Here is a 22,829-nt window from a genome sequence, read left to right on the forward strand (position 1 = left end):
GTGTTCTTGCTGGACAATAGTGGTGTCACGGATGGGTGGGTCTTCTCTGCTGTTTTCTTTACACTTAGTCTTAGGTTTGGTATAATTAAATACTTGTTAGTTTTCTTGTTCGACTTACATGCGAAAATTCAATTCTTTGGTGGCTTCAATTTGCAATTTCTTGTTGCTCAATTTACATTTTTTCTTTTGTATCGTTATCATATCATATAGACACGAGTATATATATATATATTTATGTATAGCATAGTATAATTTATAGGTATTTACAGGGCTTAATTGTCTAAGTAACTTTGAAATGCTCTTTAATCCCTTAACTAACTTTGATTCAAGTTCTGTGTGAGTGTGAGTGAGTTTTTGTGTCTGTATACAGATTTACATATGTATGTATATGTATATGTAGATGAGAGATGGTGGCGCATTCAAGACGTTAAAAGGGGCTCAGTTTTTAACGTTTTGACCACCCTGAATCTGAATAGTGCGAGATGAACCGAGGAGAATCGTAACTCATAGCACCATGTTACTTCGTTGTTAGCCATAGCCATGTGGAACAAGTAAAATATGTATAAATAACCGAATGAGAATTTTCTCCTCTATAACACAAGCATTAACAGCAATGGCAAGTTGTAAACATAGTTTATTACTTATCTATGGAATATACATATCTCGTATATTATACCCTTTGTTAACTACAGTTTGTTTTAGAATAACTTACATTCTACTTACTAAGAGGACTACTATGCGAATTTGTGCAGCATTTTTCCAAGTTTAAGTTTTTGTTTTGTATGGGAAGAAACCTTTTGAAATACACACACTTATTTAATATCATACATACTCATACATTTAGTTACATAGCCTGCCTTCTCGGAACGGCAACGGTCTGGAAAACGGCCTGAATGAGAGAAGGCTCTGAGAACGCAAACAAAATGGAGTGAGCGTAATTGTAGTGGAAGACTTCCGCTTAAAATGTAGGTAGCTTAACAATATACATATATAGTTACTTATGTATGCGTGTTTTTGCTTTGATTTATCTATATATTTTCCATTCATTTGATTCTCATTTTCCGCTGGCTTTGATATACTCGTCTACTCACAACTCACCATAAATTTTGCTATTTTGAGTTATTTGCTTGTGTGTGTTGGATTTACGCACAACTACATACATAGGTGGAACAGACACATCCATACATATGAGAATACGAGTTAAAATTGTTGCTATGCATATGTTGTTAAATGATTAAACGTCTCTCTATAACTATTGGTAACTGGAAATTATGCTAATTATATAGTTTTACTTTTGTCTAAATTCAAAATTCAACTTTCATATATACTTTTACTTACATATGGGAGTCTCGAATCAACTTTCATAGAGATCGGTTGTGTCGCGCTTGTGCAAAGTTGTTTTCTTTATTCTGCTTTAGCGGAGCATTCTCTTGTGTGCTAAAAATAGCATACATCGTAAATTCGGGTGCTGCTTTGTGCGGTGTCGGCAATTGGACAAAAACAAAAAACACATTTGTGAACGTTTTTACAACTGTATTCACTGCCCTTCGGGCAAGACATTCCCCTCAGTCTGCGCACAGCCGCACAAGAGGGGCAATAAAAACTTCGCTTATCAGCTACGGTATAATGAATGCGAATAGTTCATCTGACTCTCGGCTTAGAAATAAGCGGACTGATCATGAGAGAATGCTTCTAATATCAGGCAAATTACCTTCTGAGATTCGTTCTGAGTATCGTTCAGAGGCTGAACGCTATACATGCACAGAAACCACAACAACAGTAACATTCACTAGTGCCACCAACAACACCACCTACACCATGGCAACTGCTACAATAAGCAGTATCTGCCCTGCACTAAGCTTTGATAGCCAAGAAAACTCCATATCCACATGCCCCGACGACACTGAGGCAAAAACACTTCGCACTGCTGCCGAACGACTTCTGGATGCTCAAAAACGGAGAACGGGCAAAAGAAAAAACGATCAGACTTTGTCATCTAAATCTAAACGAGGGAGCGGCGGCCGGGACCTGGGCTTGCCCCCACTACAAGCCAACAGGCAAACACCAACAACAGATTTTCCATTCTTGACACGAACATCCCAAGTGATAGTAATAATGAGGAAGTTCGGATGAATGTAGATGCAGACGCTGGAAATGACCAACTGGATGAACACCTTAATGAAGCAGTTAATACAGACCAGTGTCTTCAAGGAGAATCAACGAGCTCTGGTAATCAGCTTAAAGGCCCTCCAAAACCACCGCAAATAGTTGTCAATATTAGCAACTTAAATGACTTATTTGATGTCATAAAGGACGTTGCAAATTTGAATAACGTTGTCGTCAAAGCTAACCAGGGGGAAACGGTCAGAATCCTCCCCAAAGACAGTGATACCTATAGAGCAATTGTGGATTGTTTCGATGCCATTGGAATAGAATTCCACACATACCAATTGCAGACTGAAAAGCCTCATAGAATTGTTGTAAGAGACCTACATCATAGCACCCTAAACAATGATATTACCGCCGATTTTAAAATGCTGGGTTTCGAGGTCCTTCACATCCATAATCCAAGCTCAAGGACTAACAAGGACGAAAAACTTAATATTTTTTTCATTAATATTAAGCCTTGTGCAAAAATTAACGAAATTTACCAAGTCAAGACCCTCTGCCGCCAAAAAATACGGATTGAAAGGATGCGAAAATCCACAGAGATTGCTCAATGTCGTCGATGCCAGGATTTCGGCCACACAGCCAAATACTGCCGCCGACATCACAACTGTGCCAGATGCGGTGAAAATCATCAAACCTCACAATGCACACGCCCCCTAGATGCACAGCCAACCTGCATTCACTGCTCTGGAAGCCATATGGCCAGTTACAAAGGATGCCAATGGTATCAGGAGTTTCTACGGCGATCAATGGGCTCCGCAAAGAAGGCAATTAATACGAACAGGACGGGTCATGTCCCCTTAAATAATCAAGTGGCATATGCTTACTCTACCACACTTCCTGGAGACCAGCAACAGTTTCCTACCTTGCAGTCTAGTCACAAAAAGGGGGCTAATAGACCAACAATACAGCAGCACCAGCGAAATATTGATCAGCACCAACCTTTGGTAGGCACTAGAAGTAATACAGGAGCCTCCTATGCTGCCGTAGCAAATGGTAATTCAAATGCAATACCTGCTACACCTGCTCAGCGTCGTTTTCATAGTCTACAAGCGCATCAGCCACAAGGATTGAATAACCAGCAACAGAATTCATATGAAGTTCATGCACTGCTACAACAACAGCAGACAAAATTTCAACAATGGCAACAACAGCTCCAACAGCAGCAGCAGCAGCAGTTTCTTATGTGGCTACAGCAACAGCAGCAAGAACAGCAGCAGCATAATAGTCAAGCCAATCAACGCCTTGAAAAACTTGAAAAAATGGTTTTTGAATTGGCCAACACGATTAAGCAATGGGCTGGATCTAATCTTCAGCTCCAGAACAACGTTTCAGCATCTCAATGAACCCACTAAAGGTTCTCATCTGGAATGCTAACGGCATTTCAGGGAAAGCAAAAGAAGTTGAGCTCTTCGCGCACAAGAATAGCGTTGACATTCTTCTTTTGACGGAGATCAGAATTAAAAGAGGGGCAGCTGTAAAAATACATGGATATGCCTTCTATCCAGCCTTCAAGCCATCGCGGAATAATAATAGCGTTGGTGGAGTTGCGGTTTTAGTTAAGACTTCGCTTCGTCATTTTCCACAAAGGGTCATTGAGACACGCAGCATGCAAATGTCAGCAGTAAAAGTAGCCACAGGACTGGGCGATGTGGAGTTCAGCGCCATTTACTGCCCTCCCAGAGTCAGGATTGAGGAAAGACATTACATCGATGCACTCCGTGCTTGCGGGCAAAGGTATTTGGTTGGTGGTGACTGGAATGCCCGACACTGGCTGTGGGGAGACACTTACAATTCCCCTAGGGGGCGAGAGCTAGCGGAAGCCATCTCTGCTACTGGCGCTAAGATCCTTGCAACTGGATCACCAACCAGGTACCCATATGTACTCAATCACACGCCGTCCTGCATAGACTTCGCAGTACATCATGGTATTCCGGATTCTCGAGCAACAATAAGTCAGAGCTGGGATCTGGACTCCGACCATCTGGCCTTAGTCATCAGCATTAAAACAGATGGCATTATAGAAAATCCAAGCCCTCATCTAGTCACCAAGCACACTGATCTGCTCGCATTTAGGCAACATTTGGAGAGGTCGATTCAACTGAACGTCACGCTAAACTCTGAGGAAGATATCGAGATGGCTGTAGATAATATCACAGAGAGTATACACATGGCTGCTGCTGCCTCAACGCCCTCGCATCCTCCGACAAGCGCCGCCTATGGAATAGTTCTTACAAGAGAGGCCAGAGAGCTTTTGTCACAAAAAAGGAGACTTCGCAGACGCGCAATCCGATCTCAAGACCCATGGGACCGAATTCTATGGAACCGGGCTGCCAAGCAACTTCGAAACACCCTGAGAGAACTTCGAAGCAACTTCTTTGAACAAAAGCTTGCTTCCATGGATTACACCGTGGATGCTGGATATTCGCTTTGGAAGACCACTAAGTCTCTTAAGAGACAACCGTTCAGACAGATTCCCATCCGGTGTCCCAACGGTGAACTTGCTAGAAACGAAGAAGAGCAGGCCAATTCGTTTGCACATCATTTAGGGGACAGGTTCACCCATTACCAATTCGCCACGGAGGCGCAGTACAAAGAGACAAAAGATAGTCTGCAAACACCTCTACAAATGGCCTTACCCATTAAACCAGCCAGGGCTGACGAGATTGTTGAAGTCATCAAGTCCCTACCGAGGAAGAAGGCTCCTGGCATTGACAGAGTGTGCAATTCCACACTGAAAGCATTGCCTAATCGGGCGATACTCTACATAGTGCTCATTTTTAACGCCATGTTAAGGATGCAGTTTTTCCCTAAGCAGTGGAAGATAGCAACAATCCTGATGATCCATAAGCCTGGAAAACCGGAGGATGACCCTGAGTCGTATCGGCCAATAAGTCTCTTGTCTTCCTTATCTAAGGTCTGGGAAAGGCTTCTTGCCAATCGTCTTGGTGGCATCATCAAGGAATGCCGTATCTTGCCGGATCATCAGTTTGGCTTTCGGGAGGGACACGGCACAGTGGAGCAAGTCCACAGATTGGCAGGACACATCCTACAGGCCTATGATGATCTAGAATACTGCAATGCAGTCTTCATTGATATGCAGCAAGCCTTCGATAGAGTTTGGCATATCGGCCTATTGAGCAAAATTAAAAAACTGTTCCCAGCACCATACTACGGTGTCCTACGATCATACTTGGAAGGACGTCAGTTTATGGTCAGGTTCAGGAACACACATTCAACACCTTGCCAAATGAGAGCTGGAGTTCCACAGGGCAGCGTCCTTGGCCCGCTGCTTTACTCTATCTATACTGCAGATCTACCCTCCCCAAGCGAGCAACATATGGAGGCCCCCGTAAGGCTCTGCTTGCTACCTACGCGGACGATATAGCACTGCTCTACAGCTCCAAGTGCCGCCTTGAGGCAGCAGATGGTCTCCAAGAGTACCTCTACTCTTTGGCAGCTTGGTGCAAAAGATGGAATTTAAAAGTCAACCCACTGAAGACCACCAATCCATGCTTCACCCTGAAAGCGCTCATAGACCACACCCCACCCATAAAGTTTGAAGGCGTAACTTTGGACCAACCAGAGCAAGCAAAGTATCTCGGTATCACCCTTGATAAGCGTCTTACTTTTGGTCCACACTTGAAAGCTACGGCTCGTAAATGTGGGCAAAGAATGCAGCAATTGCGGTGGCTGATTAACAGAAGAAGCACCATGTCACTGAGAGCCAAAAGAGCAGTTTATGTACACTGTGTAGCCCCGATCTGGCTCTACGGTGTGCAGATTTGGGGTATAGCTGCCAAATCGAACTATAAACGGATACAGGTCTTGCAGAATCGCGCCATGAGGCAAATAACGAACTGCCCTTGGTACGTGCGCGGCTCCACCCTACATCGGGATTTGAATCTGCATACAGTAGAGGAGCAGATTGGAAGGCACACCAGCAGATACAGTGACAGGCTAATTAGACACCATAGTATGCTCGCCAGACGATTACTACCTGCCAGGCCTTTGAGGCGGTTGAAGAGATTGGGTTTTGCCAAAACTATTGGCCAACTCTAAGTTTCCCTCCCAATATTATAATATTATATTTTTTGTAAGTCCTCTCGCATTTAGCATTAGGTTTGGCTACCCCAATATTATTTACCAGTGATGTTAAGATACGTTATATGCAATGTACGGATTCAACGCTTAATAAAAAAAAAAAAAAAAAAAAAAAAAAAAAAAAAAAAAAACTTACATATGTATTATTTTATCAGTTATAAATATTTGTCTCTAGGTTAGCAAAAAAGTTTAAGTTTAAGTTTAAATATTGAAATACGTTAAGTTACTTGCAATTTCTTTTGGTTTTCCTTTTATTTTATAATGAAATAATTTCATTTAAGCATTTCAGTCATTGTTATCCTTTTGGGTTCTGTTCTGAGAGACAAGCCCTAAGAACTTCTTGAACTTGAATAGATGGTCGCTGGGTCTATCTAATGGCAAATACTCGTAGTAAGTAAATTCCTTAATTATTTCTTTGAATTTCACTTTGCACAGGCATTGGATTTGCTTAGTTTTGGGCGGTATTGCTAACCACAGAATCTGGCATGCAAAACAGGGAGCGGAACAGGACGAGTAACAGGAAGGGGAACAGGAATGGGTAAACATCACCATCATCAAGCAGAGGACCCGTTGAACCGTTGATCCGTTGAACCGAACCGGCAACACAACTTTTCCAATTAATCAACACGGTGAGGGAAGTGGGGGACGACGCATTTTAACAGCCAAGCCACCATCCTCATAAATATTCATGCTGTCAATGCGCATAAATACCTAAGTGCATATTTATGGGCCAGCATTTGTTGTTATGAGTTTTACATTTATGGCCTTTTTACTTTATTAATTAATAGGCGGACCGACGACGAGAGGCATTCTTATGATTCATTCGCCTGCAGACTAATGGCCACGTTAATTGCTTCGAGAGAGCATTCCACAAATACTTAGAGACCCTCCAAAAAGACGAAGCATCGCGCTCAATTGGAAATCCCCCACTAAATGCGATTCTTCGATTGAGGGAAAATGGAAAATGCGGCTCTCTGTTTACAGTTTCCACGTGTTTATCATGTGTAGGTGGGTCGTAATGCGATTGCTCTGATTGAAAATTCACTTGACTTGAAGTGCAATCCAATTGCTATTTAAGCGTATAAATCACTAATTATGACTGGCGGGCATTGGCGAAAAGTTACGCATAATTTAACATTTGTTTGCATTCGCGCAAGTAAATTCCGACAACTACACAATCAAATATTTATCAACTGTTTCAATACTTTGAACTAGCCGATCCAGCCAAAACCAACGCCACCACCACCACCGCCACCAACACCGCAACCAAATTTCAATTAAAAACCAAAACCCCACGCCATTCTCTCTCTAAACTTCTCAAAATCCCTGGGCAACTACGCTCCCCAGTTGGTGCTGCAATATACCAAGTTAATCAGGCATTAAATTGGCTTATTGCATATGGATGGTGCCCGGACTGGTGTTCAAATATATGTTGACATAAATGAAAATGCAAATTCTAATTTACGCATTTGATGCCAAAATAAATTTCATTTTGTAGTCGGATTTGTGGCTTCTGGCGTTTAGGAATTTCGATTTTCACCAAAAAAAGTCAGAAAATAAAGTGAAAATATTTTTATATAATTATTGTAAATATTTTACACTTCATTTAATTATTTACACGTATTTGGGAAGATCTTTCTATACAAAAAAAAAAAAAAAAAACAATCGCCGAGTTTCAATTAAAGCAACAAACAAAATTATGAAGAGGAATAATTTGCATTCCAAATCGTATAATTCAATTATGGGCATTAATGCAAATGATTATGCATTATTCAAACCGTTTTTCACATTTTTTGTGTGCCTTTGTTTTTTGTCATTCCTTGAAATAATAAATTGTAAACGGTTGTGGAGCATTTAATTTATGGTGATTGCTAATTGTGACATTAATTGCAATTTTATGAATGTCCATTCAACTCTGGCCGCAAAAACCAACCGAAAAGTAGAGGCAAAGACAAAGGACATTGACAACGTTGCGTATTCGCCATGTGGCCTAAAACAGAAAATGCTCGGCACGATGTTACATTCACCCTTGCAGAGGCTATTATAATTTAGGTAAGATGCTTGTAGCGCATAAATGTCTGACCTACTAATCTGGACATACCAGAGGCGAAGTAGGGAAATATAATTGGCAATACTTTAATATAAATTTATACAACTTTAGAAAACAATACCAAATTCGACTTCTATATCAGAAAAGTATTATGTTTGGTGAAAAAAACAAATGTTTGTACAAAAAATCCATGAATTTGAATGAAATGCAATCGCCAAGTATTTTAGTCAAAATTTCATTGCAAGGGTATCTAGACTTCGGCCAAGTCACAGAGAGCTATCGTTCATTTTTACACTCTAAGTGAAAATGACTTTCCGTGCGACGAGCAAAACAATGCCGTCCGTGCAATGCTGCTCGACACTCATCTGGCTGTCGCACCTAAGTGCAGTTAAGTGCTGTGTGTGTATAGGTGTGTGGGAGTGTAAGAGTGTGTTGCTCTGTAAGAGTGTGTTGAGCATGTGTGTGTCGCGCATTTTAATGTGCCTCCCCCAGTGGCAGGTCCTGCCTGGTTTGCCTTGCCGTCGATTTCAATTGTTTTCGATTTCGCCTTGTGCCCGACGCTCCCTTTTTTTCGTTTTTGTTTTTGTTCTACCATTTAGTTGGTTGTTGTAGCTGTTACTCGCATTGTTGGACTGGCTGTCGTTGTTCAAATTGTCATTTGAGTGCAGTTGTTGTACACACATTGCTGACAATGCCAAAAAGTACAGACAGAGAGGGCGGCAGGAAGAACGTGATCCATAAAAAAGCATGCACTCGGCCCCAGACCAAGAGCTTTCAATGTGTTTGTCTTTCAACACCATCAAAGTTCTTGCTTCGATTTCCATTTATTCAAATGAAACACATGCACATTCTCCAGCTGGCTGACAGATTTCGGTCGTAGCTATTATTTATGCCCTCTTAAACAATTTTAAAAGGTCTAAGGAAACCGCCAGCACTTAGCCTATGGCCGAGGCCGAGGCTATAAATTTGATCTATCAGGCATGCCGGCATGTGTTGAAAGGGCCAATAAGCTGTGAAGTGAGAAGAGATGCTAAAAGCGGCCATAAATTTGATGGTCACAGAACACGGTGATTACAGACTTGTAGCGGGGATTGACGATTGCCTGGGCGAGATTCAGTTTACAAGTGCCACAAAGATTTAGTTGATCCTTGTCACAAAGTGTCCAAGAAATATGAGCGATAAAGACATCACAGAGAAAGTAAAATAAATTGTACATAAAATTTATACATGGAATATCTGTGGAGGATTTCGGGCCCGTTTTGTAGATATTCCATTCCAGTTTTTGGCTTTGGCTTTGGCAGGGAAAACAAGCCAAACGAAATGGAGAGCCGTTTTGGGCCATATGCCAAAAACGGTGTCTGTCTGTCGGACTGACTGACTGGCTGCCTCTTTCCCTGGTTCTGTCTCCGTGTCATTGTAGTGTTTCGTTTGACGATGGGTCTCCCTCTCCGTCTGTCCGTCCGCCCATCCGACTGGATGACGGGCTGTCTATTCCACTCGGACGGTCACATGCATTTTCTGATGCCTTGGCCAAGAGCTAAAGTAGGAAATGGATGGGAAAATGGTGAGTAGTGGGATTGCTACATTTGCATCTGTGTGTGCCCATTAGGCATTGGGGGTGGTTCCATATATTTCGTTTATTTTTCTCCAAGTGATATATCTTTGAGTGCATGAATAAAACTGCAGCTGCCTTGTGGAATCTATCTCCGCACCGATGTCGATGTCGGTGTCTCTGAACTCGTGTGTGTTCCAGTATCGGTGTGTGCGCTCACTTTGTTACAACAAATTATGTGCCGGCTGCGCAGGACTATACTCGTACTCGTACTCGCACGAGTACTTTACATTTATGTGCACATGGAATTATTGATCTGGCCGCCAGCCAAACTGCGGCATTAGAATTGCATTTCGACATGAATCACAGAGAGAGAGAGAGAGCCAGCGTGAGGCCTTTGCCAAAATATTAAATAGAAATCAAATTAATTTGTTGCCACCATCATCATTATCATCATCATCATAGCAATCCCTTTGACCTAACTTGTTGACCTCAGCTAGGATTGGCACCCAACACAATGGTGGTCTGCAGGCCATTGGATTTGGGTTACCTGCCTGTTAGCACGTTCGCAGATTGCGCCGCTGTCCATCACGGACTTGAAGCCTGCAAACCGCCCTGGCTGCGACTTGTGCCATTCCCAATGCAGCCACAAATGGAAATTTGCGAAATTATTTCATGTTGAATGGCCATAGACGCCGCAGTCGACATCCATTGAGGCCGCATAATAGATGTTTGCTTAGCTGAAATTCTTGTTTGCCCTGCTCATGCATTTCTATGAGCTCTTCGAGTGTGAAAAGTGTTTGGGTTCGAGTTCGGTGTTCGGATTGCGGGCTGCGGGCTGCTTCTCTTGTGGGGAAGGACTGGGAGCTGGGTTCAAGGGTACTCGAGAAACGAAACGAAACCAAAAATGCGTAAATTGAAATTGAGAGATTCCATCAAATTCACAGCCGTTCATTGCTTTTGAAATGAGCTACAATGTTCGTTACTTTTTAAAGAAAAATATACCCACGCATCGGGAAATTGGGGTTAATGGATCGGGACTGAGATGTTTCCAAACCGAAGCAAATCTAACGCCTGTAATGCTGATACGAGCCATGTCCATAGCCCATGGGTGTGCTGCCCATGGCACGTTCGGTAGCCTTCTCGATGCTCGCATAAACGCACCTGTAACAGCACACGTAGGCCAAACATCACTTGAACAGGATGCGCCTGAAGGCGCGCCGGAAGTCCTTGTTGAAGATGGTGTAAATGGCCGGATTGAGGGCCGAGTTCATGTAGCCCAGCCAGAAAGCGATGGCGAACGCTGACTCGGGGATGTTGCAGTGGCTACTACAGGCCGGCACCAGGATGTACAAGAAGAAGAAGGGCAGCCAGCAGGCAATGAAGCTGCCCATGATCAGGCCCAGGATAAGTGTGGCCCGCTTCTCCTTCTTGCGGGCGATCCGTCGCTTCTCCTTTTCCGGATCCCGCGGCTTCGGCGTCTTGGGAATGGCTGGCTCAAGCTCGGCCTTGACCACCTGCTGCTGGTGCTGGTTTTTGGCTACCGCCGCGGCAGAAGGGGTGGGACTTTTGGATGACGCCGTGGCGGCAGCTGCCTTGGATTCGTTGCGCCGGTGCTGGTTCGATTTGCGTCCAAAGATCGGCTGGCAAAGGCGAAACTTGAGCGGCTTGACCACGGCACAGCGACTGACCACGCCCGAGTCCGAGCTGGAAGGATCGAATTCACTCACCATGTCCGTGTCAACGCCCACGGATAGCGCCCGACAGCGTCCGCCGATCGGCGACACTCTCAGCTCGTTGCTGGACGTCACTGTGGTCCCCAGTGCGGCTCCACTGGCCCCGCCCACGCCGCCGCCCGCGTTGTTGGCAGCCTCCACACTTCCATTGTTGTTGTTGAGGGCGTTGATGGAGTTGTTGCTGCCCATGGACGGGGGCACGGGCACATTGAGGCCAACGCGGCCCGTGGCTATGGTGCTGACCTGAAGCGTCTCCTTCGGCGAGCTGGGGGAGCATAGCTGGCCACCTGACACGGTGACCGCATTCGCATTCGCGCTACAATTGGGATTGGCCGAGTAGGCGAGCACTGTCTGTGCTGCAACAGCCTCCAGCTCCCCCGCCTCGGAGGTGGATATGTCCGAGGCCAGGTCCATGGTTACCGTTGGTATTTGCATCGGCAGCGTGGCACTGTTCGGTGGTGTCTCGATGGTGGCAATCTGTCGCTGCTGGTGCAGCTGCAGCGCGGAGGCGGCGCTGGAGGATGGCATCGGTATTGTTCCTTTCTTGTTGGCGGTGGTGAAGCTCGTTACCTGAGGGTAGTTTCGGAACGAATAGAGGAAAACAATAATTAGGCTATCTCACACAAGCACATATCATATCTCAAGGTAGTTCAATCCCAAGCTTGGCTTCTACCTTCTGGACCCCCCATTTGCCCCCGTTAAGGCATTGCAAATTAGGTTTCAGATTCACGTTCGCACTCGCATCTGCATGCGACTGAGACGGGGACAGATGCAGATACAGATGGCCAAACACTTGCAACAACAGTTTTCCATTTCGAAAATCCCGTTTAAGGCAACTGGCGGGACTGGCGGGAGAGACGGTTCAGTGCGCGCGGTTTACAAAAACACGGGTGGGATCTGTTGCTGGGGGCCTGTCGGGGCTGTGAGTGTCTGCTGCAATGGAGGGGGCTGGCTGTGCATATTCAATGCGCGAAAAGCAGCAACAATTACCAAGGGCAATTAACAGAGACACAGACAGCGTCCAAACTGAACACGAGAATAAAACTGGTAAGAATGCTAGAGTCGACTGTTAGCGACTAAGCGATACCCCACAATCGGAGTCTATTGGGCTTTATTGTCCCCCATCTTCTGTATAAAAAACGCATTGAGGATCTGTATTCAAGGTCAAAGAACTGTCGGGAAGACCTTGTGCAATATACCCTCACACTATATAAGTACAGCGCATTACAGTGCACAGAATAAAGCGTAATGTCAGCATACATATGTGAGTGACTGTGCAACTGCACCACTTTGTGCCTCCCTGTTTACACCGTCGCTCTCTCTGTCTCTCTCTCTCTCTGTGTGTCTGTCCATTTTCCGTTAATCGCTCGTTTGGGCCGCTGCTCCTGCATTTGTTTGCATGAAATGGCCGGCAAGTGTCGTTCATATAGCCAGTCCTGGCCAGTTCCTGTTTTCCGCACTTTTCTTTCCATGTGTTCTGTCTGTGTGTGTATCTGTGTGTGTTCCGTCCGTTCAGTTAATTGAAAATGCAAATTGTGTATGAATTGGATGGTGGACTGGCAATGGACTCGCACCATCGCTGCCATTGCAGGTAATTGACGCAGTCCACGTCGATCATTAGAGACTTTTCACTCCATCAGTGGATTAGGTGGCGTTCCGATAATTTTCAACAAAAGCTGCGCTAAAACACGACAAAGAAGAGGCACACACCCAGGTACCTAGATCAAGGAAAAGAGAGAGAGAGAGAGAGTCAGCAGAAGCCATTCAATAGAATGGCCCTGTTTGCTGCAGACGTGGCCAACAGCTGCAGCGGCCAAAATTGCAACGTTGGCACACAATCCGCAACCCAAACCAACCCAACCGAAATCCCCCACGTATCCTCCAAGTTGTTGATGGAAAATTGAGGCAAAGCATATGTGTGTGTGCTCTCAATTTGGAGTTTCCTGGTAATGCACAATTACTTTAAGCAGGTGAAAGGTGGGCAAATATTGAGCATACGCCGCATATGCCACAGCGAATCGCCCGACTGAAGGGAGAGCAATGGAAATTACATTTGCTCAGTGAAATGTAAAAATTTTCCATCCCCTACATTTCGCATGAAGGACATTTTGTGGGCAAACGCATTAGTACCTCAGATATGGCATTCCCTCAAATGGGCTTGCATCAAAGTTCATTAGGAACCCACACCCAAGGACTGAGGGTCAGTCTGCACCGAATTCCATGAACATGGAGTGGAAACACAATAGCGGGGTACACACTCACCTGTTCGTTGTTAGTTTTGCGCGGATGCTTTTTGATGCCTCGCCGCGCCCGCGCCTTGGCGGCAAAGTAAATTCGTATGTACACAAAGACCATGATGCAGCTGGGGATATAGAAGGAGCCCAGGGCCGAGTACAGCACATAGCCGATGTCCTCGCTCAACTGGAATAGATATGGATAATGTTTAAGCAGATTATTAGTTGGGGAATTGAGCAGAATGATTTAATTCAAGTGTAATTTTCTCTGCCTTGGCTTATTCCCTTTGCTCCAGCTTATGGCACACATTACTCGTGCTCGTTTTCGTGCTCTTTACAAAGTTAACTCAACTATCGGTGGCTAGATTAAATTTGATGCACAACCGCCGCCATCCTCTTTCTCTCTATCTCTGCTTGACTTTTTATCCTCTTACCTATTCAGAAGCTGAATATGCTTTGGGCCATTTTTTCGGGCTGATAGTGGGGGGCCGTTGAGTGCATTAGGCTGATTTACTGGAAAATACATTTTCACTGGAGAAAAATGCTTTTGTCTGCTGCTGTCTTCTCCATCACTGAGCATTTACGTGAAAAAATGCAAAAGAGCATGAAATTTTATAAGACTAAATGAAGTGAGAGTATTAGATTTCCAGCCACAAAAGAGCCTTCACCTGCCAACGCCCAAAATTTTTGCTGGGAAATATTAAGGGAGAATTATGTACCACATTCTGTGGCACTTTCATTTCGTTTATTTAAAGCTGGCGGAATTAAAACGCTTATAGTGGCCGCTGTTGCTGCTGGCTGTTGCTCTCACTTTACAAAAATTATGCAAATTAAGTGTTTTGGATGAAAGGCATAGAATAAAAAGAAAGAAAAGCTAAATTCGGGTGTGCCGAAGATTCAAATACCCTCGTAGTATGTAGAGTGATATAATGATCCCATTTTGATTAAATGATTCGACTCTAATCCTATCTGTGGCAAGTCTATGCAAACTTTCAGTAAGATATGTTAGAAACTGGCTCGTTGCTCGTAGCTATTGGATGACTATCAAAAAAACATATCTTCGATGGTCGGAAGTCTTTCATTTTCCTACAAAAATCTGCTCGGAATCATAGCACCCTCGGCAAGGGTACAGAAAGTGCACTTGAAGTGAATGGCAGCCAAGAGGCGGATCGGTAGAAGGAGCAGCAGCAGGAGCAGGAGCAAGAGCAGGGCATGGCTTTGTTGCAGTTGTTGTTCGTGTTGTTCGCCGGCGAGTGGCGTGCATAATGAAAAGCCTTTGTCCCGCTCTTGTTGCTGGTGTTCTGGCTGCTAGCTGATGCTGCTGCTGCTGCAGCTATACATAGCTCAGACGACCCCTCAGTCCTTCCCCAAGCCACGCATAACTCTCGGCGAAGGGCCCTCCTTTGTTTAAGCCACCTCAGTAGATGGGCTTGGAAGTGGAGTGGAGTAGAGTAGTATGGAGGGTACGGGGTTATGGAGTGCCCTGTGCCTGTGCCTTTGCCGGGCATCAGCTGGCCACAACTTGAGCTCCTGCTTGCCCCTTGGTTGCAGGCAACAGAGCAAAGAAATCGACAGGCGATTTATAAAAATTGTGAAAAAAGGAGTCTGGTCACAAACGAAATTTATTTAAGTTTTAAGCTGCTTACAACCCTCATACTCGTACGAGTACTGGTACTGATGCTTCTCCCACACATTCTTAAACACACAAAAATTGAATTTCAGCAGAGCTAACAGTAAATAAGAGCACATAGTTGCACTCGCATGTGGCAGGGGCAGAGCCAGCTTAAGTGCAGCCCAGTTTATCATAAGCCGCAGGCGAAGTTGCAGCAGGGGCAGGGGCAGGGGCAGGGGTACAGGACAGGCTGAGCTAGACAACTTTATCCTGCTGCCAAAGCAGAAAATAAATTTCCCTCCGATGCTGCTGCTGTTGCTGCTGCAGCTCCTCCGGGACGGACTCAGGACTCAGTTGCGGCAACAAAATAAGCATAAAGTATTAAGCGTTGAGTATAATGTTGCCGAAATATACATCAAGTGGCAGGTTGAGACGAGCTTGGAGAAGCCACCAACAGCTACTTAAGCAGGATTCTTGAATGCTGACGTCGCTGTCTGCCTCTGCCTCTGCCTGGCTGTCTCGGTTTTCAACTTATGGTCTGCCTGCCACACAGGCAAACGAGAAGCTGCAGTTGCACCAACTCGGTTAGTGTTTTTGTTTTTGTTGCTGCTTCGGTTATGGTTACGGGTGCTGTTGCTTTTGCAGGAGCAGCAGCGTAACAAATCGTCTCATCATTTACGGTTTACTGTTGATATATTGACAGCATTTGTCAGCAAAACGAACTGAAATCGCTTCCCAACCAGAAGTGAGAGCCGGTTGCATTAAAGCCAAAACTGAAGCTGAAGCTGGGGGCAGAAGTTGGCCAAAAACTTTCTGTGTAGGCCCAAAAGTTACGCACACACGTAACTCGGCCCGGGAAACACCTGTAGCAACAACGTGCCAACTTTTCCACACTGATAATGATGTCGGGCCAGGGGGCGGAGGACAAACTCGTATATTTTATTAACGTATTTGAACAAAGCTCTTAAACTGACATTTGTACCAGAGAAAAAACTAAGCTGGCTGTCACTGGCCTGGGGCTACACACCTGCTTTGGGGCCAGGAGCGTGCTATTGGGGCCGGAAACTACTGGACGAACAAATAAATTGTCAACTGTGTGCGTGACGTTAACTTTTTCTCAACGGATTTAATGTAATTGAAAGCTACATTTTGCTGCTGCATTTGGCCTGTCCTACCGGTGCCTGTAGCCTGTTTTCCGTTTGCCGTTTTCCTGGCTAACTCATTTACCTACTGCCAATCCTCTCTAGGCATCTCTGATGCTGCTTGCATACGATACGTTTTCTACCGACGCTCTTTTCGCACTGGTTTCATCGAATTAATTCAGTTTTGCAGTTACACCAAAATTCCTGCAAAAAATACCAAGCATTTTTCGTTTTTTATTTCACCAGCATTCAGCAAGATCTTAAAAATGTCCCAAAACTGTTTAATAATGATATTCCTTGTTTTGTCCAAAGAATTGTCTAATGGACGAACCCGATTTTAATAGCATGGATTTTCTTCAGCGATTTGAATTGCTTGTCGGTGGAAAAGATATAGTTTTTTTCCGCTGTGCTATAGCCATCCTTTGAGCCATCCCTAAATCCGTCCCCTCATCCGTCTATCCACAAGCTGCATTTGTGCTAATTTGCAGATTTTCAAATTGCAGAGGGCGCTTTTGTTTATTGAAAAGTTTTTGCAAGCGTACACCGAAGAAAAGCGAGAAAAGCGGGGAGAAGAGCGAAGGAAAGAATACGATGCGAAAAAGAAAAATAATTATTCTGCAATTTTTAATTAAATGGCAATGGTAATTGTTGTTGCTGCCGCTTCTGGGTCCTGGGTCCAGGGTCCTGCATCAAGGAACTTAAGCTGACGGAAACAAAAACTCATTATGCGCCACCAAATTCGTTAGGAGGAGAGTGGCAACAGGAGCAGGAGCAAGTGTTGATGATGACAAGTGCCCGAGAAGGATGATAGAGAAAAACCGGGGAAAACAGAGCAAAATGAGAGAAAAACAGAGTAACAGAGGGTTGATGAAAGGGCTGGATGAGCATGGGCCCGGAGCACACTCCGAGTGGAAATTTATTGAAATGTAAACATGGAAAAGCAAGCAGAAATGAGCGTAATTAAAAATATTAAAGTCCGCTCGGCTGCAAACGGCACGTGCGACGTGCGAGGGATATTTGAAGATAAAAAACTTACAGGTAAATCAACTGGCCGCAAGACCCAGTGGAGTTTATGGCCACCAACTGCTGCCAGCCATCGCAAATAATACGAAATGAAGTAAAATAGTGAAGAAATTCCGTTGTCAACACAAAAGAATTTCAATCCGAATAGCGCGGCATTGCACAAAGTTGCACGCAGAAAAAAATGTGGAATAAAAATGGGTCTGAGCAAAAAGTCGAGCCAGAGCCAAGCACGGAAATGTACAAATAGAGAGTGTGTGTATTTGTACATATACTACATATACAAATGCACACATACATATAAGAAAAGCGTTCTTTTCCCTGGGCACCAAGAGCTGGAGGAGGAGCTGCTGTCATCATCAGCATTATTGTCCTGGTTGGGTGTTTGTTGCTGCTCCAGCAAGTTTTTCCAACAGCAATAAGCCAAGTCCTGACGTTGGACTGCAGGGACTGCAGCGAGGATTGCAGGAGAACTGCAGCGGAGGCTGCGGGGATTACAAAGGACCAGGGGACTACAGGACTACCCATTCGGACACGCCAAGGACAAGAACGCACTGAGACAATCAATAAATCTAAAGTGCAACTACAGGCGAAGACGCCTTTTTGACCCTCGTTTTGTTCCCTTTTGACAGTGTTGTCAATACTTGAAGGGGTCGGTCAGATATACCGCCCCTAGACGGCTCCTCTGGTGTCTCTCGTTTGTCGCTGCCCTCTGAAGCAGCTGCCATTTTGTACAGTTTGCATAGCCAATTTGCATGCCAGTAGCGGTAGTATTTCTTTGCCTTCAACTCCGTCTTTAACATCCGCTTGGTTCTCTTGCACTTCACTTGACTGCATTCCGCATTGGCATTTCCCATTTCCCATTGCTTTTCCTTATTTTCTATTAGTCACCGCCCGCTGAGTTTATTTGCCTTTGCCTTTGCCATTGCCGTTGCCTTTTCGCATTTCCACAAATTAACGCTTGCCCGCACATGCCATAAATGTAAATCAAAGGAACTCTTATTTTTCTTCTTCGAGGAGGGGCAGAGGCCGCGAGCCGGACAGCAACTCAAATAAGGGCTCCATCCAGCCATCCATTCATCTCCTCGCGCCATTTAGCCCGGCACAATGACAATGTCCACCAATAGCCACTGACCGCGAATTTTGTAACAATTAAAAACGAAAGACAATGAGACATTCACGAATCCCCGGATATTCTTTTCGGCTCTGCACTATACAAAATGATATATTTAAAAAAAAAAAATACAAACATTCGTTAGTTAATTAAATTGCAAAATGTATTCTCATCTATTCTATTATATATTTTTTATATTCTCTTTTTTGTTGAGTTTATTGTACCCTCCAAATGAAGTGAAAATAGATGCGATCCGATCCCCTTTGTGTTGTGGCTTTGGGGTAAAATAACGAAAGAATTATTTGCATTTCAATTTGTTTAATAAATTCGATGGCAAAAATCTCCCAGACGCCCCTCGCGGGCCTGTTAAGTCAGCAGCATGGCTTATTTGTTATTACCGCTTAATTGTGGCTAACGGCATGCTTCATTAAATTGCAATTTTTCAGGCTCTCCAGCCATGCGCTAAGCCCTGGAAATGCAGCTCAGCCACGGTCCACGGACTCCACTAAAAAAATAGGCAACAAATACGAGTACAAGGAAAAAAGTGTGGACGGAATTATGCTGGAGGCTTTTTAATTGCTGCGGCCAGTTTTATGGTTTTATTATTTGATTTCATGGATTCTCAGCCAGGACAGGGATAGGGATAGGAGCAGGAGATGGAGTCACAATAACAATGGTCAGGCTCAAGCCCCGCCAGTCGGAGGTCCTTCCCGGGATGGATGCCTGGCTATGCGCGGTATATCCGCTGCGAAACGACCATTTTATTATGCGGCCTGATATTTTTAATGGCAACCACTTTATGCTGATTGCCAGCCGTACCCAGCCGGTTCGGCTTAATATTATCGTAAAAATAAAATATCAACAAAAGAGCCCGCCCAACAACTGTTGCTCTATGGTTGTTCCTGTTGTTGCAAAAGGGCAGCCGCGCCGCGCCGTAGATTCGTTGTTGTTTTTATGAATCCTCGGCTTCGGAAATTACTTGTTGACACGCAGACAGCCCCCGCCGCATACCGGGTGTATGGGTTCGGGGCCTTACCTGACCTGGTCTACGCCGATTTGTTTTCTCAGTTTGCCGCCTTGGTAAATTTCCAGTCGTTTTCCACTGTTTCATACCCTTAAAAGGGGGTATTCTAATTCTCCAAGCGGAATGTTTGCTATGCAAAATACTGATAAATAGTATCTATCTAATGCATGAGTCTATGAGGTTTGAGATCTGCAGATAGTATCTAGTGAAATTTTGTTTCTTCTTGCAAATGTTATCGCAATGAAATTTAAAACATACAAAACATTGTTTTTTCGTAAGTAACACTTATATTATATCATTGGAATCGTTGGGGTGTGGATTTGAAGTCGTCTTCGATGATTCAGGCAGAAACAGGTGGTTTGTGTTTTAAAAATGAACATTAATCAACAGTTAAATTTGACTTTGAATGAACTGATTCTTGACTTATTATTCTAAGCTAAAGACTCTATTATATCGACTGTTAAATAACGAGGACACCATTTATCATTCTACTCTTCTACTATTCTCATACTATTCCATGGTATACAAACAGATTTCGAGCAGTAAGGGTATATAGACTTCGACGTGCCAAAGTTGGTGCAGTATTTTTTTGCAGCCCGCCTGAAATTGTGACTGATGTTTGCCGTTAGATGACTGTAATTATGCAACACGATTTGACTTGCGTTTTATTTGATTACCGGTTGCGTTGCGGGCTCATTGTGTGGCCGGACCAGGTCTGACCGCCCAACAACCAGGCCCCTCCCCTTTGATGACTCTATCCACCAGGCTGATAGGGGCGTGGAGTGCCCCGTTTAGCTATTGATTTTGTGTCATTGGTTATAGTCTTCCGAAGAACAAATGAGTTGTGTAATTAATACGGGCTTTTGTCTTGTTACGAGAATAATGGCAGGCACATAAATAGCACAATAAGCCGATGTCATGCTGGATCGGAACAGGATGTAGCGTAAAATAGCAGAAAATTAATTTTCATATGATGCTGGGGGGTTTCTCTGTGCCAAGGGGCTAAGGGCCCTAAGGGGCAGGGGAAAGGCCTAAATGTATGCTAATATTATGCCTTTAACCACAATGTCGCATGCATTGTTAATCATTTGCAGTTGCCGGTTGTAACAAATTGTTGCCAAACGGTTGTTTGGGACTCCGCAAACTTGTACACAAGTGGCACGACGACCAGAACCAGACCCAGAAACAGAACCAGAACCAGGCTCAGGCCCAAAGTGGCAATGGTCTCGTTAATTTTAACAGTAAATTAAATACATGCCTTCTAGGACTGAGCCCCAAAGCAGAGACCAGCACCAGCACCGGCCGGAAGCTGCCACTGAACCGTGCTTCAAGCCGAAACAGGCAGTATGGCATAGGACAGAGCCATACGAATAGCTGTCCGTATTCCGAGTGTCTATGTATGTATTAATGTTTGTGCTTGTTCCTGTGCTTGTGTTTGTGAGTGAATGCCCGGCAGGCCAATTGCAAATTTAAAATGATATATGCAAGAGCAGTATCACTGAGGGAAAAACCCCAGACCCTAGTATAAAGTTTTAGAATTATGTCCTATGAGGTATTTAACAGAATATAGAATGCTTTGTGGAAGACCAAAAACTATATCTATTCATGGTCAGTACCTGCGGCCTGAAGACTAAATGACCTTCAGATAAGAGGCTTATAAAGTTTTTCGTAATTTTTAATATCACCTTTTTCGGAGCTAACAGTCAAAGCTCCGACTGCTAAAAGGAGTTCTCAGTAGGAATGTCTAGATAATTAAGAATATTAAAAAGAATATATAATAACAGCAACTTAGCATGAAACTTTGTTCGTAAAAAAATCCCTACTTTAAAATAAAATTACAAAATGCAAGTTCCTAACAATGCCTTAGTTAATTATATCTGTTTTGCTGAATTTAACTGAGCTTTTAGAGAGTATTTATATACGTTTAACTTTTGTTTCGCTCTGTTGGATAAAATACTTGTGCATACCGTATGATAATGGTTCTTTTCCAGGAGTTTTGAAAACATGCACACTTTAGATGCATCCCTTAAGGTCTTTACAATCTTATAATCCCATAACTTAAGAAGAGCTCTCATGATCCTATTTTTTTATTTAAACGTGTCATATTTTGTTATCTTAAGGATTGTCTTGATTTCAAAGACTTTTTTAGTATTGTTTCGGTCCTGCACTCAAACCTAGATCAAATGTCATCTACAACGTATTTATGTTCAATGGCTGACCAAATTTCCAACCGGCCTGAACGATTGGGCAAAAATAATTACTGTGTTTTGCCTGCCGAGCAAATCCTGTTCGTACTGGTTTGTCCTGGCACGCACACACTTGTGGCAGCAGGGGACACGCAGCAGCAACAGCAACAGCAACAACCGGAACTACAACAAGAATGTTGCACAAATTTTAACGCTTAATGGTTATTGACACACAAACAGACCAACAGAGAAGAGAGAGATTGGGGCTGGAGGGCAGTGGAGTGTAGGTGGACCTACCCGTAAGGATAGGAATGGGACAACTGCTGCAGCTGCCATGGACAAGTTGCCGTATGGCAAAGGATAGGAGATGTGACCCACAAAAGGAGTGGGACTCGACCGCAACCCCATGACCAGGACCAGGCCGCACAGCCAGAACGATAACAAGCACAAACTACAAGAACGCCTGGCACTCAACAAGCAAAACAGTTTTCCACATATCACGCAATTTTCATTCGTGTTGTTGTTTCTGTTCTTTCGGGTTGTTTGTTTTCCCCGTTTGCTGTCTCCCGATCTATAGGGAGGGACTACAGCTGTTATTTATGGTTTTAAATACTTATAAAAATGTGCTGGCATGTGTGCGTGCTGCAGGCATTATTGCATTTCAATGCGCCAACGATGCGTATACGCAATGAAGCAACTTCGCCGTAGTCTCCCTAGCCTCGTTCTATATCCATGTACCATGTACCATGTAGAAAGCAGAAAATAAATTAATTACATTCGAAAATATTGATTTAAGTCCTCGGTTTTTGCAAAACTGATGTGTCACGATTCTATATTCACCAACGAATTTTGCGAAAAACTGGGAATGTTTTGTAAATACGAGTAT

The 22,829-nt window shown here is 44.1% G+C and overlaps 1 protein-coding gene across 2 annotated transcripts in view; it reads right to left on the bottom strand.

Moving 5' to 3' along the window:
* Window positions 1–7,420: 7,420 nt before the first annotated feature.
* LOC108157730 (alpha-2Db adrenergic receptor) overlaps window positions 7,421–22,829 on the bottom strand; it is a 44,468-nt gene continuing 29,059 nt past the window's right edge. Inside the window, exons 2-4 of one of the 2 annotated variants that reach the window (XM_017289904.2) lie at window positions 13,874–14,032; window positions 11,606–12,181; window positions 11,066–11,518 (exon numbers count right to left, since the gene is read on the bottom strand). In XM_017289904.2, coding sequence (XP_017145393.1) covers window positions 11,066–11,518; window positions 11,606–12,181; window positions 13,874–14,032 — 1,188 coding nt within the window. Of the gene's footprint in view, window positions 12,182–13,873; window positions 14,033–22,829 lie in introns of both variants that reach the window. The other variant, XM_017289901.2, reaches the window with a different exon arrangement.

The sequence above is a fragment of the Drosophila miranda genome, chromosome 2 (genome assembly GCF_003369915.1).
Source record: "Drosophila miranda strain MSH22 chromosome 2, D.miranda_PacBio2.1, whole genome shotgun sequence".
Classification (NCBI taxonomy): Eukaryota; Metazoa; Arthropoda; class Insecta; order Diptera; family Drosophilidae; genus Drosophila; species Drosophila miranda.